General features: G+C 44.1%; 1 protein-coding gene and 1 long non-coding RNA gene across 5 annotated transcripts in view; one reads left to right on the top strand and one right to left on the bottom strand.

The window, feature by feature from the left end:
• Positions 1 to 291: 291 nt before the first annotated feature.
• On the bottom strand, positions 292 to 13,225 carry LOC121061325. 3 transcript variants are annotated; one of them, XR_005815050.1, is made up of 4 exons: positions 13,076 to 13,210; positions 11,044 to 11,116; positions 9,259 to 9,465; positions 292 to 2,760 (listed from the first exon to the last, which is right to left on the bottom strand). It is a non-coding gene; the product is annotated as an uncharacterized LOC121061325 (long non-coding RNA). The 3 variants fall into 3 exon arrangements; XR_005815048.1 differs by lacking the exon at positions 11,044 to 11,116 and having other exon boundaries at positions 13,076 to 13,225; XR_005815049.1 differs by lacking the exon at positions 11,044 to 11,116 and having other exon boundaries at positions 9,259 to 9,473; positions 13,076 to 13,169.
• Positions 12,661 to 14,979, top strand: part of PCSK5 (proprotein convertase subtilisin/kexin type 5) — a 251,454-nt gene continuing 249,135 nt past the window's right edge. Inside the window, exon 1 of one of the 2 annotated variants that reach the window (XM_040539991.1) lies at positions 12,661 to 13,440. In XM_040539991.1, the coding sequence (XP_040395925.1) occupies positions 13,243 to 13,440 (198 nt within the window). In that variant the 5' untranslated portion in view covers positions 12,661 to 13,242. The remainder of the gene's footprint in view (positions 13,441 to 14,979) is intronic. The other variant, XM_040539992.1, reaches the window with a different exon arrangement.

Below are 14,979 nucleotides of genomic sequence, written 5' to 3'. Positions count from 1 at the left end.
CACTAATTAAGACATGCAGCGCAATATCATCTGGTTTCCTTACTGAAAAAGCACACTGACTTACTGCAGGCTGACAGGGTATCTTTCAAAAATCCATCCTCAGTCACACCAGACAGCTCTACGCAGCCTGACCTTCAAAGCACAGTATGAATGACGTAAGAAACTGCTATCCTGCAAGGCACAGCTATGAGCATAATTCTTGTCCTCCAGACCTAGAAATGCTTAAAAGTCTAAAAAGACAACTGCCCTTAAATACTTAACTGAAAGGAAAATTAAGGACTCTGACAGCCATCTGTAAGATGGTTTATTGGCTTGTCAGCAATGCCTTTCTACTCCTGCTTTACTGATTTGCTACCAAGGAAATCTCTCAAGTTGTCTGTAAAGCAAATAGAAATATCAGGCTTCAAAATCATACAGGTAACTTTACAAACAAATAATTTACTGTGTAACATCTGCTAAACACACAAACAAAATGGAGTCAGACAATTGACCACTCCTAACAAAGGTCACGCAATAACATGAAAAAGAACTGTTGGCATATCAACTGCATTTTTTAATTCCAGACAAACTTTCAAACCAAACCAAGCATATTCTTGAAGGAAATCTGATGGCACAGATATCTTCTCTTCCCTGGGGACAACTTGGTTTCATGTGAGAGCTCAATTAGCAGTAAATATTTTACTTAAGTTTGTAAAACATTTTAAACAACAATTTTCTCTAATAAGAAAAAAACTTTGAAAAAATTGTCTTTTGGATATATGGATTTTTGCCTGTAGACATCCGTAGAAGATATGTATGTATGAAGATATGTATGAGGTTAAGCAGAATTGCGTTTAGTATTTGTTAGTTCTAATTGTGCAAAAATATATTTCTTACATGTGTGAGCATGTTATGCAGTCTTTCCCCTCAATCACAGATAGGGAGGGATACATCCACATCCAAATGTGGAAAGACTATTCTAATTACGAAGGTCTGACAATGAGCTGCTGCACTCACATTGTCAAAATCTCAGGCACAGTACAGCCCTTTTGTGTTGTCTTCCTGGAAGAAACAGATCCAAGAAGGTTCAAATTTCACTGCTCATTCCCCTTATGAGACTAGCAAGAAATGTGTAATATAGGCAGTTTTACATCTTCACAACCTGGGGACCCGTGTCTGACTTTTAAGAGAATTTGCAGCTAGTATAAAATAAAGTAACCATTATAAGATAAAGAAAAAATTTAAGGAGGTTTGCAGTAAAATCAATGAAGTTTAAAGGTCAGTCTTCAGTGTCTCCTTATCACGCGCTATGCAGACCAACTGCGCAAACAGCACAGGATTCATAGACAAATGCATTACACACGTACGGACTTTGTTAACTCAACCTGCATCTGTGTATAGGCCTGATTTTAAAAGCCCTTAATAAAATGAGTCTCATTAATGTCAAACTGCTTGATTTGGGACCTGATTAAAAACCATCTGACATTAATGAGACTCATTTTATTACGGGCTTCCTAAAAGTTGGAGTTCAGATCTGAATTTTACTTGACCTGAGCAAAAGCCCATGTGAAATGCATAGAACCATGATTTTACCTTTAATTAGGCTCTATTAAGGACTTCAAATGATTTAAACATTTATGCTACTTTGACATCCAATTAAGCACATCGGTTTACTGTAAACATTTGGGAAGGGTAGCGTAAGCTTTTAACTTGTCATTTCTAAAGTACAACAAGCACTTCATCTAATTCCAGCTTCTATCTATTCAGATAAATGAAATGAATAATGTTAGCTAGAGCTTCCAACACATTTTAACAACTAGAGGTTCTGCAGCAGCAGGAAAATATTAGTTACGTTTGCAATACATAGTCTCACACAGGCAAGCCTAGCAGGTATGAGAGGCTGCTCCTCTAATAAACACCATGTTATGAGATGACCCCACATTGCCCCTTGCTGTTTCCATGGCCTTCTTCACAATGCACACCGGTGAGAAGGGGCAAGGAGCAATGTCATACCACATATCAAATATGTCTTGTACTTACCTGCACTGTTGCACTGAGGTACTATACACTTGGTATAAACTCAGTATAATAACCTCTTTCTGTAAGTCACCATTTTCTCAAATTAATTTCCCTGGCTGCTCCAGGGGCAGCAGAGCAGCATGGTTTTCTTAATAATGAGTTCACGACAAAGCCAGAACCCTGCCCAGATAATTTTAGTTTTTCATGGCATATCCCGCTATATTTCTGAACATAACTGTTTGTCTGATTTTTTCTTAGTTTGTTTTATGAACACTTACAGGTGGTTTTCCAACATATTACGCAACACGCTATCTTTAAAAATCAGTTCTTTGAACATCTGGAAATAAAACTTTTGAATTAACAGTCATATTTTCATCATTTTCAGAGTCTGTCAGGCTTTGAGCTTTACTTTCTTGCTTTTCCAAGAATAAATCTGGTAATCTCTTCTGACTTTTATCAGGTCACTCCAACTTTCTGTGATATTCCTTGTGAATGGATTTCATTATGTAAGAACAAGTTTCCTTGAGACATTTAGTTGCTACAGCTGGCTTCCATGTGTTAACTTCTCATCCTGACAGCATCTCCCTGTGACACTAGAGATGAAAAGCTTGCCAGTTGTGTTATATTGTTTTCTTTGTTTATGTTGAAAGGTTTTCCGTTTGGTCCTCACCTGTGATATTACTGGTGCTGAACAAAGCATGTTCTGTTGGGGGAGGAATTCTTGTTTTCCTAATGCATGCAGCAGTGTTCAAGCATCATTTCCTGTAGCCAAAGAAACAGTAACAATATTACTCAGAGATGGTTGCATCATCTTTGTCATCTTGAGACCATTTCACAGCCAAGTTAACAAAATTTGTCTGTGCTTCCAGAGAAGCCAAATCAGGAATGAATACACATTGGGACCCAGCCCACAGATACTTAGCTGGCATTGTACAGTTGCGTGATCAGAGTCAGTGCCCTCACCCAATTATGCTGGAAACATACCATGCTCATTCAGTGAGCTGGACCCAGCTCTCTGTTACACTAACGTAAAGCTGGAGTATTTCTTCTGATGACAACAGAGAGTGATAAACAGCTACAAACCTGATCAGAAAACAGGCCAGGCTGAACAAGTAACTCAAAATATAAATTGCCTAAGCAAGTACTGGACACTGGCTTTAGGAGACTGTTGCATGTCACTGGATTCCTCTACTTCACTGGAAGTAACAAGATTGAGAATACAGTCCCTTTTTCTTTTTATTCAATGTCTAACAAAAAAAAAAAATATTTTTTTTAAATTGACATTTCTTATTCATTATTTGAGTGCTGGGAGTGATTATATTTGCTCTGGCTTTGTTTACTTTATTGATGGATAGATGAAGTAAAAAGGGAACTAACTGACACAGGATATACCAAAATCCATCTGTGCTGGCAAGTTTTAACTGACCATGTAAATCAGAGGGTATTGTTTCTGTCTCTGATGCTACAAGTGTGACTCTGCTGGTCAGAAGGAGGTCTTGAGAAAGCCCAGTCTTTTTCCTCTCTCAGGGAGAGCTAGCATGAACATTTTAAGCTGTTTTCTCTCGGGGTCACACAGGCCTTGCCCAAGGCACCATTCCCAGAAAAAAAAAATAAAAAGAAAAATATTGATGATTATAAGATTTATTTGCTGAGTAGAGCTTCAAAATGTAACTTTTAAATGTCACATTCACATTGTGTTTGTATCTGTGATCACAATTATGTTGCATTCATGAGACTCTCATGAAAGGTTCACAGAAGATAATGAACTGGTGGACCGGATCTGAATGATAATCTATATACTGTAGATATACGTCTTACATTGTGAATATTGAAGTTTAGGGCTACTGACCTTCAGAACTGACTAAAACAAATCCTTTCTTGCATCAAAACAAATCCTTCTTCAGCAAATAATTATGTGGTACATGTACACTGAGGAAGTAATTCTTCAGAGTACAAGAAGGATAAAGCTTTTCAATGCGCAAACATCACTTCCAGGGTAGCTCTGCATACATGCTCTTTTCTTTTCAGTGATGATTCTGAAAGTTTTGTTGTTGATTTTGTTTTGTTTTAACTGTTAACAATTACAAATACAGATTCCATATATTAAACTGGCCCCTGCACCATATTTATTTAATGTATTAATCTGCATTTTAAAGCATGGGGAAAACTGATGTAAATGCAAAAGGCCACAGAGAAGTGCCAGACTTTGAACAGGTATCTTGGCAAATGTTCTCACTTTCTTCGTTTGCTCTGTAAATGCTCAGTTACTGAATTAAAAATTTAAAAACACAAATATTTGGCTCCGAGTAATCCAGCTGAGGAATCAACAAAGAACAGACAGAGGGGAGGTAAGACTGACACAGAAGTGAAGAAAGAGTGTTAATAGGAGTGGAAGAACTTGACGTAATTTAGAACCAGTGTTTTATATTTCTTCCAGAATGAGTGAAACCTTTCCGGGAGCAATCTAATTTCCTCATGAACTGTGGGAGTTTAATTTCCTAACAGCAGAGAAAGGTGGCAAAAACTGTCTTTTGCGTCACTCACAGTATAAATCCTGACCAAAATCACTTTCATTTTTAAAAACAGTTAAGCCCCCAAGAAAATGTACTTTATTGTCAGTATCACATCATTTACAAAGCTGGGGCATTTAACAGCAAGGAAATGAATACTTAGGGAGATCGTAAATCATATATTGCCCACATAGTAAAGTTGCATAGTATTCTTATCAGTTGTAATAAAATGTCTATTTTGGCCTTAACTCTGACCAGGGGCTTAACTTTTCTAACTCTCATTTTGGTAATTAATTATTTTATTTTATTAATTCTTTTTCAGTTATTTCCTCATCTTTTCTCTTTACTATTCCCTTCTCTCTTGCTATATAACAAAATATAGCAGAAACTAAAATCCAGCAAAAGTGATTTGCAGAAAAATGTTTAAGAACTTGGCTAAACTTAAGACTCAGATGATGCTTGTGGCTATAAACATGTTTGTTTCATTTGTTAGTTATCATTATTCTCCAGCAACAACCTTTCAGACTATAAATGCACAGCTGAGGACAAATGGACACATAGGAGGTTCATAATCATATGCAATATTCCTAGAAGCTTCTGGGATAAATGAGTTGTCCAAATTACTGAGCAGTTAACTCATCCAGACTCCCGTTCTCCTTTCATGGGTTGCTTCCTCCAGTACTGGTTTACACATTACTGTGTTGAAGACTCACCACTGTGGTAACTTATAATTCAAAATTGCCATTTATCACTTCTACTGGACTCTGTACTTTGAACATGGACAACCTGTTCCGGAGCATTAGGCTGTTATCTATCACAAAGATACGGTATCTCAAGTGAGGATGTCTCAGCAATATTGTATGAGACACAATAGATCATCATGGTCATTATCATTGATGAAAACTTTCATCTGTGGCTCTTGTTTTTTGTGATTAACACAGTTGAGCACAGAGAATAACATCCCAAGAGTAGGACACAGAACAGCTGTCTTGGTAAGAATGAAGTGGAGAAATGATGAGATGGACAAAGAGGAGAGAGAAAATCTTCACAGCAGCAAAAAGATGAGCAGGGAAGAAAAGGCAGATGGGCTGAAGAAAGGACCAAAGACTGTTTAAAGAAAAGGATGTGAAAGAGAGAATTTGGGAAAGAGCTCTCATCGATGGATTACTTTGTCCTTTATGCCCAATCAAAGAACACCAAAGAGGCTCTGACAGAAACTGTCAGAGCACCTCTGTCTTCAGCATATGGAGCACAGAGTTGTCTGCAGATATGTTCATCTTCTGCATCCATTATCACAGAAATGCCAGAATTGTCTCCTTAAGGAATCCATATAGCAAAATGATCATCCAAGGTAAGTGAACAGTGTCATCACCTTGAGAAAAACACTGCACTCCCAGCATTTCTCTTTGTAGCTGGGCCATTCTTAATGGGAGCCTGCATTTCTGTCCTCCGTCTCCTCTTCCAGACTTCAAATCTGCTAGGACTTATCAGAGAGAAATGAATCATTTCCCAATTTTGTTTAAAAATGAATAGTCAATGGACAGTTTCATTTTTGCATTCTTGGCATTGGCTTGATAACTACTATGCAACAGGGAAGAGAATATTCAGTTCTATATGTGGTCACAGTACCCTTCTATTTCAGTAAACCCTTTGGCTTCTTCACTATTCAAGAGCAAGAAAGTTTATGAACAGTATCTTAAAAGAAAAGGATGTTTCACAGCTGTGACCTTCCACTTCCTGAAGACAGAATTATTGCAGGATTATTTCTTATTCAACCACCAGCAGCTAGAGGTTATATGTCTTAAGATACCTGTACCCAACTTCTTTCTTGCCTGGAACATAGAGTGTGCAAAAACTTGCCATACCTCAAAATGATAGATTTGAGTTCTTTCAGTTTCCTTCCCCATTAATACATTCAGCACTTTGAAGATGTATCTCTTGTTAGACACAGGTTTTAGTGAAGAAGCTCTTTTTATTTCAAGGCCCAACAATTGCACTGAAGTCCTACGCAAAGAAATGTCAGGAATATAATTCACAGAAGTTTTACCAGGACTAGTGGAGAGCCCCAAGTTGAAAGGGATGCTCTAGAACTAGTATTTCTATACATCAGTTAGTGGAAAAGGTGCTCAGATTCTTTTACAGATTAAAGACATGACTTCCTCAAGCAACAAGAAGAGGGCAATGAAGATTAAGTATAATCACTCCACCATCATGTACTTAGTTTTTTAGGCATGCATATGAATACCATGACAAGATGAGTCTCATGGAAGCACTTGAACAAAGAAAAAGGAGCAAGAACTAAGAAAACAATCCCACAATGAAAGAAGGTACCAGATATTTATGTGAAGCAGCTAATACCACCTCTCCTGGTGAGGGGTCTATGATAGCGGGGTTCAGTCACAAACGGAGCCAGCCCAACTAGAGCTCTGGAAATGAGGGTAGGCCATGCTGCAAGACACAGGAAATACTATGTTTCTCTCTTCAGTTAAGGGCAAATACCTACTGTTTTTTTATAATGTTTCCAGTTTGAACATTGGAGTAGATCTTCACTTGCCACTGGACCATTCTTTTTAACAGGAATATGACCTCAGACATAACGATAACAACAACAATATTGGTCTAAGAAAAGAACAGTGAAATGAATAATGCTTTTTGACTTGCTGCTACGATAGAATGATAAGAGAAAAATTATCATCTACCTACAGTACAGCTGAGTCAGTTTAACAGAAAAGTGTTGCTCTAATAATTCTGACTCAGGGAATGACTGAGAAACAAGTTAACTGGAATGTTAACTCAAATGAACTTGGGTTAAAAAAAAAAAAAAAAATAAAAAAAAAATAAAAAAAAAATAAAACAAAACAAAAAAAATCACAATGAACTTCTTCCATGTGGATGAATTCATCCAGGTGAGTCACTTCAGATAAACGCTCTTTCGACCACTAAATGAAAGGGGCTCAAGGTAACTTCTACAGATGGAATTCAGAGCCTCGCATTGGAAATGTCACTTTGATGGCTATTTTTTGCATGTATTTGTGATCCTATATTTGAAACTTTACAGTCCGATGAGGAGCTGGAAAGGGAAAATGTGTAGTTCTGAAAAGAACTCCAGATTTCATGTCACAGGATGCTGGATCAGGCAGTGAAGCCACTTGAAAAAGATCCCTTCCTTCCACTATCCTTTCTTTCTCTCCATGCCTTAGCCATTTATCTTAGCTATGCACTATGGTTTCACAGAAAAGCTAGTAAAGCTGTTTGCACTGTCAATCAGACATCTGAATTAAACAAACCAAAACCAAAAAAAAAAGAGAGAGAGAGAGAGGAAAAAGAAAAAAAAAAAAAAAAAGAATGATGTAAGTTTTGTTAATGGGATTTTAATGACACAGTTTAGATTTCAGCCCAAAGAGGGCTGCGCAAATGGGAAGATGGCAAACATAAGTGTGCTGGCACAGGCATGAGTACAGGCAGTTGGAGTTTCTTCAGATAGTTTTGCTACTAAAGCTATCATCTTTTCAAAGTATGCCTGCCAGTAAGGTCAGAACTAGAATGAGGTGGGAGCCAAACCATCAAAAAGACAATAAACACAATCAAAGAAGAAAAGGTAACAGAAAGCACGGGGTGAACAGAATGGAAAAATATGCAATGCAGCCTTATTCATAAAGATAAAATGAAATCCACATGGTAATTGAATAAAGAAGGTCTCTGCTGATCACGTAACAGCATCGGTCCAACCATCACTGATCAGCAAAAGCCCAGACTCATGCCTATTCCAATGTCCAGACCCAAATTCTCTTTTCTCACTACCAACAGACAGCACCTCACTTATGTCCCCAACCAGGAACCCGGCCTTTATTTTCCTTCCTGAAACACTGAACTTGTGACACTAAATTGCTCAGGGAAATGCAAGGTGTGGGTTAGAGCACACCCTGTGCAGAGAACTCCTCTGTCAAATCCCCCTCCCAATTTCTTTCTGTCCCTTTCTCCTGTCCCAGACTCTTTATCTTCACCCTCTCTGTTTCTTGTATCATCTACATTCAGGGCAGGAGGTTTTCCTCCTCTGCATTGCCATAAGGGTCATTAAAGACTGCTATCTGTTATTGTGCTCACTCCCACACTGACCGAGAAGAAATGGGAACAGCAATTGCTCCATAAAAGCTATACTTTGCTGTGGACTGCTCGGGGGTAGGGGCACAGACACTACAGCCTACACACCAGGAATGGTGAGGGTGATAAACTTCAGGTATTGGCTCCTGAACTCAGAAAAGCATCTAACATACTGGTGAAAACTGTCACTTAGAATTTGGCCATACATTGGTGGCTTTTCATGAGAACAGCGATGTACTCAAAACAGGGATAACATCCTGTTTCAAAATATAAGGAGACAGGTATTTGCCAAGGAAAAGCTGCTAGTATTATTACATCATGTGCAAAAGCAGTGTTTTATGTAAACAACTGCTATTCTTTTTAAAACAGCTGAAGTTAAAAGTAAATAAAATCAAGGGCAACCCTGAAGCATGGAAAACTGCAGATCAAAGAACTGTGTATCAGCAAATTGGATCATGTGATGGCTAGTGTCAAGTGACCCAGCTGCACTGTTAGTGAAACCAGTTAAGACTGAAAACAAGGAAATCTTAATGCACTTTTAGATTCCAAAAGTATCCATCTTTCTAAGGCAAACTCTAAACCACTCTGTGACACAACCTTCACTCTTTGAAGCTTTCTCCTCTCTTCTCTGAAGAGTATTTTCACCTACCATGCTCCGTGATCTTTCACTCTGAAATCTGATGAATGTTTACCCCCAGTTCCTTCTGAAGTAGTTCTCTGTTCTGTAAGGTCTTCAGGAGCCAGCATGTCAGATTGCAGGACTTCTTGGAGGACTCTGGGCTGTCACTTGCTTTGAATGGTATTTTCCTTCTTAATTATGACCTGAGGGTGACTAACACATCTCTGGAGCACTGATCTGCGAAACTCAAACAGAAAAATGTTGGAAAGTTGAAATCAACCACAGCCTAGACCACAAGAGCTTGAGAGCCAGAGGGATTTTCAGAGCTGGGGAAGGACTACAGAGAGAAGAAGAGCTTCAGGAGCAGGTAGGCAAAATAGTGAGAACAAAGGCAATTAGATCAGATGAGGAAAGTGAAAACAGAGACTTAGGTTGGATCCTGGATTACAGCCATTTGACCATTTGGAACTAACAGTAGTGGAGGCATCTAGGGATTTGTATCAATAAGCAAAGGACAAGGCAGACGCATAGAAACTTGCATTTTGAGCAGTCAGATATTGATTTTGATCAAAGCAGAGGGGTAAGAATGTGGAAAAAAAAAGATAAAAGGCACAAGTTGTGACGATAGTGATGAAAAGGATCAATTCTCTTCTGCCCTTGCTTGGAGGAGAAAAACCTTTCCCTGGAGTGTGGTGTGTACAGAGAAGCTACCTGGCCTCTCACAGAGTACAGAAGCAAGCTCACATACAGCACGTATGCTGAATAAAACTACACCGCTGCTGATATTCCCATCGGTGCTCTCACCATGCCCCTATCTCCTAGCCCCGTTGGAAAAAAAATCATCTTATGTTAGAACATGGCACAGCTTAGGGATGCAGTTCTCACATCTCGTTGGGAGGGAATGCACTCCCACCTAGGCATCTGGCTGTGACGAGGTACTCTGCAAAACTTTGCAGTTTGGGGTACACACTGAAATGGTTTCAAACACTCCGTATATGTCTCTGTATATGACCAATGTGCAAATGCTCCATGTTTGGATTGCCAGCTGCGTCAGGGGGCTCAGCAAAGAGGGCTCTGCTCATATAGAAAATGTATCTGAGGACTGTATCACTTCTTCTTCAAAGGCTGTTTTAAGGTATAGCATAACTTTGTCAAACTTTTTGTTAGGCTATACCGTTCAAGGTAGCGTCATGAAGAGATGCTTGGGCCCATTTATTCTCAGGAAAATAATGGTGTTTTTATCAAGTCTATCGACTCCTAACAACTTTGGTGCCTGTGTATGAGATACTCTGTTACATAAAACTGGAAGTAGATACTGGAATGACAGGGAGGCTTTATTTTTTGCTTATAGTTTGTGCCTTTTGTGCCAGATTAAAAAAAAAAAAAAAAGCAAGCAGATCTATGGCAGGAAACAAGGCATAAAAGCAATTTCACGATTTTCACAAATTTCAACAAAATTCACTGGGAAAAAATCAGAAAATAGATTTTTAATTTATCATTTTAAAATATAATATACCAAATCTGCAAAATGTTCAGGTTTTGTGATCCACAGATTGCTTCATGCTTCAGTAAGATGGCTATTCGTGATTAAATATACTTTAAACACTTGAGATACAGAGAACTGACTTGCATAATTGCCATTGAACCAATCAATAAGGAGGGCTAATTGCTAGAGGATATTTAATGTCATATTCAATAAACATATATTTATATTTGCTGCAAGATGTAACTGTCTGGGCCTAACACTGCTGCTACTGAATCTAGCAAGTGTCGTGGTTTTGGTAGAAGTATGATTCGTAAAACAAAGGCCATTACCTGTGAAATCCTGGGGAAGGTACGTCCCAGGTCTTGAAAACTACAAGGTCTTGAAAATGTCAAGGTCTTGAAACTATTAACAGGAGTAAATAGGATGTTGTAATATATTAAGCAAATGATAATGCAAACTACAGGAAAAATACTAACAAAGAAAAGCTAGCAAGAACTGGCAAATTAATTTTGCATACTTAGAATAAACGGGCAAGCAGAGAATGGGTTTTCCATTTTCTCCCCTTTAAAAGCAATTAGAAGATATGGGAGGAGGTTTCTTATTCTGGAGAAGAGGAGGCTCAGGAGCGACCTTCAACAAGGTCTCTCTAGAACTACCTGAAAGGAAGGTGTGAGGAGATGGGGGCTGGCCTTTTCTCACAGGTAATTAGTGATAGGACTAGAGGGAATGGCCTCAAGTTGTGCCAGGGGAGGTTCAGGTTGGAAATTAGGAGACATTTCTTCTCAGAAAGAGTGGTCAGGTATTGGAATGGGTTGCCCAGGCAGGTGGTGGAGTCACCACCCCTGGGGGTGTTCAAGGAAAGGTTGGACCGGGTGCTTAGGGACATGGTTTAGTGGGTGACATTGGTAGTAGGGTGATGGCTGGACCAGATGATCTTGGAGGTCTTTTCCAACCTCAGTGATTCTATGAAAATGATCTTAAGGCAGTAACAGTTTAAAGTGGAATGCATGGTATTGGCAGTTTGTCTTTTATTTCTACTTTATTAGGAAAACAACGTTTTTGAAGGTAGGGGCACAGGTATTCAGGAAGGGGAAAAGGCACACCATGTTACTGTACGATTTTCTGCAAAACATGTAACTTCTCACATTTCAGGACCCGGTGATAAGGAGAACGATGGCTGCCTTTGCAGGACACCTTAGGCTCCTCAGAGAAAACAAAAAACACAAAGACCCACCAATATCTCAAAAGGCTACTAGGACTCCTCACGTTCAAAACCCTTCACAAACGGCAGCGAGCCCTCACAGCAGGTCTGTCAGCGCCGCGTTTCACCGAGACTCGCTCTAACTTTCCAGCAACAAAGAGAAGACCCGTGGGTGGCTCCGAGCCGCCGCGGCGGCGGCTCCCCGGCTCGGCCCGACAACCCACACAGCCCGGGCCGGTGCAGACGTGGCTTCCTCACACCCCACCCCACCCCACCGGCCTGCGCCACCTTCCCCACCCGCCGCCTCCCCGGGCCCCGTCCCGCCCCAACCCCAAATGGTGCCCGCCGACCAGGGGCGGCGAGCGGACCCCCAAGAGGGACCGGGCGGGAGAGGCAGCTCCGGGGCTGCCCGCGCCCCGCTTTCGCAGCCCCGGGCCCGGCCGTGCGGGGCCGCCCGGGCTCCCCACTGCCTCTCCTCGCCGCCGGCACCGGCGGGGGCACGGCCGGGGGGCCCCGCGGCCGCCAGCAGGCGGGAGGCCTCGCCGCAGGCCTCGCACCTCGGCGCGGCCCTGCCAGCGGGGCGGCGGCCGCCCGGCCCGGCCCGGAGGAGCCGAGGGGGGAGCCCCCGGGTAGGGGGCGGCGGGGGCTGCGGGCCCCGGGGGGCGGCGGGGCTCGGGGCCGGCGCGGCTGCCATTTCTCCTGGCCCTCGGCGCTGCCGGGCGGGAGCGGGGGCGGGAGGAGGAGGAGGAGGAGGAAAAGGGAGGGAGGGAGGGAGGGGAGAGGGAGGTGGCCGAGCCGGAGTGAAGTGAGGCGCTCAGCTGCCAACACTCACACACTGCTTGCCGCCGCCGCGCTGCTCCCGGACCCCGGGCAAGAGGGGGAGAGGAGGGAAGGCGAGGCAAAGCGAGACGCGGGAGAGGAGGCAGAAGACCCCTGGCAGGGGGAGGTCAGAGAGGAGGGAAGCGCGGAGAGGGGGGAAGGAGCCTCCTCCCCGCCGAGAGACGACTTCCCATGTAGCAGGGGACAGAGGGAGAAGGCTGGCGCTCAGAAACTGTGCGAGAAGCTTTCCCAGCAAGTTACTTAATCCCCGAGGAGCAGAGGGAGGAGGGGACAGCAGTAATCACCGTTGCCGCTCATAATCACTATCCCCAGCCCCTCACCATTTGACCCGCGGGCGGTTCAATGCACTATTCCAAGCTCTTCCTAGTTTCCTCCTCGGGGTAACTTCGGAGGACGCGCCGCCGGTGTCGCCGGGAGGCGAGGAGGAGAAGAGCCTCGGAAGAAGGAAGGAGAAGTTTTGTGGGGGTTGCGTGCGGAGGAGGAGAAGATGGGCTGGAAGCGCCGCTGCTGCTGGGGAGGCGGAGGCGGCGGGGACCTTCTCTGCCGGCTCACCCTGGTGCTGGGGTTCCTGCTGCCCGCCTGCAGGACGCGCCTGTACACCAACCACTGGGCTGTGCGGATAGCTGGGGGGCTGCCGGAGGCCAACAGGATAGCTAGCAAATACGGATACGTCAATATAGGACAGGTAACCCTCCTTGCAACTACTTCCGAGCCGGGCGCCGGGCAGGGGCTCGCGGGGTCCGCTGCCGCCCCGCCGCCGGGCCAGGGGACGGGGACGGGGACCGGGACCGGGAGCGGCGGAGGTGATGCCCGGGGGCAGGTAGGCAGCGGCCGGGCCGGGGGCCGCCAGCGCGGCCGCAGCGCCCCCTCCGCGGCCAGGTGCGGAGCGGGGAGCGGGGCTGCGCCCCGCGGAGCCGGCCGGGGGCGGGCGGCCGACCGGGGGGCCCTGCCGGGGCTCGGCCGGCCTCCGAGGCGGCGGGGGCTGAACTTAGCACTCCTTGCCGCCCCCCTGCTTGGGTGGAAAAATAAAAAATTAAAAAATATATATATAATAAAAAATCGGAATCAAAGAGGAGCGCGTCCCGCGGCCAGCGCGCGTGTCCCCGGCGGCCAGGACGTGGCAGCCGCGGCGGCCGCCGGGGGCGTCCCGACCCCGCGGGTGGTTGGAAGCGCGGCGCGGAGAGGTGACAGCGGTGGCCCCGCTGACCCGGCCGTGCCTCCGCCATCGGGGCCCCCCGCCCGCTGCCCCGCCGCCGGCCCGGCAGCACCTGGGCTCTGCGGAGCCCGCGGGTGCCGGGCTCGGAAGAGACTGGATCCCGGCACGTCGCCCCGTGAGAAAATTGCTGGGATCTGCCGGGAGGTGCAAGCGGGGAGCAGCCGCTCGTGGCGCGGTCCCAGCCCTGCTGCCGTAGCGAGGCATGACTGCCGCTCAAAATGTCCCGGGATCGCCTTTTCGGACAGAGGTTGCGGCCGGCAGCCTCGGCTTTCCTGGCCATTAGCCGCAGAACAGGATTCGCGTATCGTAGGGCTGAGTGAGTCGAGCGCCTGGAAAATAATTCTGTTGCACGGCTGTGTGCGAACATCCCAGCACAGTCTTTCTAGACAGTAGTTTACATGAATCGAAAGTTTAGGAGTGAGCATTTACAGGTAGAGAAGGGTTCATCTTGTATGTGAGATTCACAAAAATGCAGCCGAGTTTACACAGCAGGCCTTTTACTTCAGCCAGATCAAAGTGACACCCGATTTTTGTTTGTGTTGTGAGTCCCCACATACTGTATCCTTGACTCAAAAGTTTGAAGCGTGCATCTCAGCTGTTCCCAGTCATAGCAAGCCTGAATGAGACAGTTGTGCAGCGTGTTAAGATAAATAATTTACATAAGAAAAGATCGAAAATGACACTGAGGCAGCACAAAACATGATGTATGAAGATGCAGGTACTTAGGCAGGTTGAGTATCGGCTTCCCTCGTGGTGCTCTTTGGCAGGTAGGATGAGTAGCTTCCTCTTAGACGTATAGAAATCAGAAAGGAAGTTTTGGTGTCAAAATTCAACCTAGACCTTTAAATTGCCTTGTTTGTGAAATGAAGGAATCCAGGGGTGAAGTCTGCATATTCCTTCTTGGGCCTTTTTAGTGGTGTAATAAGCAACAGTTAGCCAGTTGGAGGATTCCCTTCTTCCCCTTTTTGTCTTTTGCCAGGTCAACTGCCTAACTTAAGGCCTGCTTGT

This window comes from Cygnus olor, chromosome Z (assembly GCF_009769625.2).
Source record: "Cygnus olor isolate bCygOlo1 chromosome Z, bCygOlo1.pri.v2, whole genome shotgun sequence".
In the NCBI taxonomy this organism is placed as follows: domain Eukaryota; kingdom Metazoa; phylum Chordata; class Aves; order Anseriformes; family Anatidae; genus Cygnus; species Cygnus olor.
The sequence above is the reverse complement of the archived record's forward strand: the minus strand, read 5'-3'. Positions and strand labels throughout refer to the sequence as shown.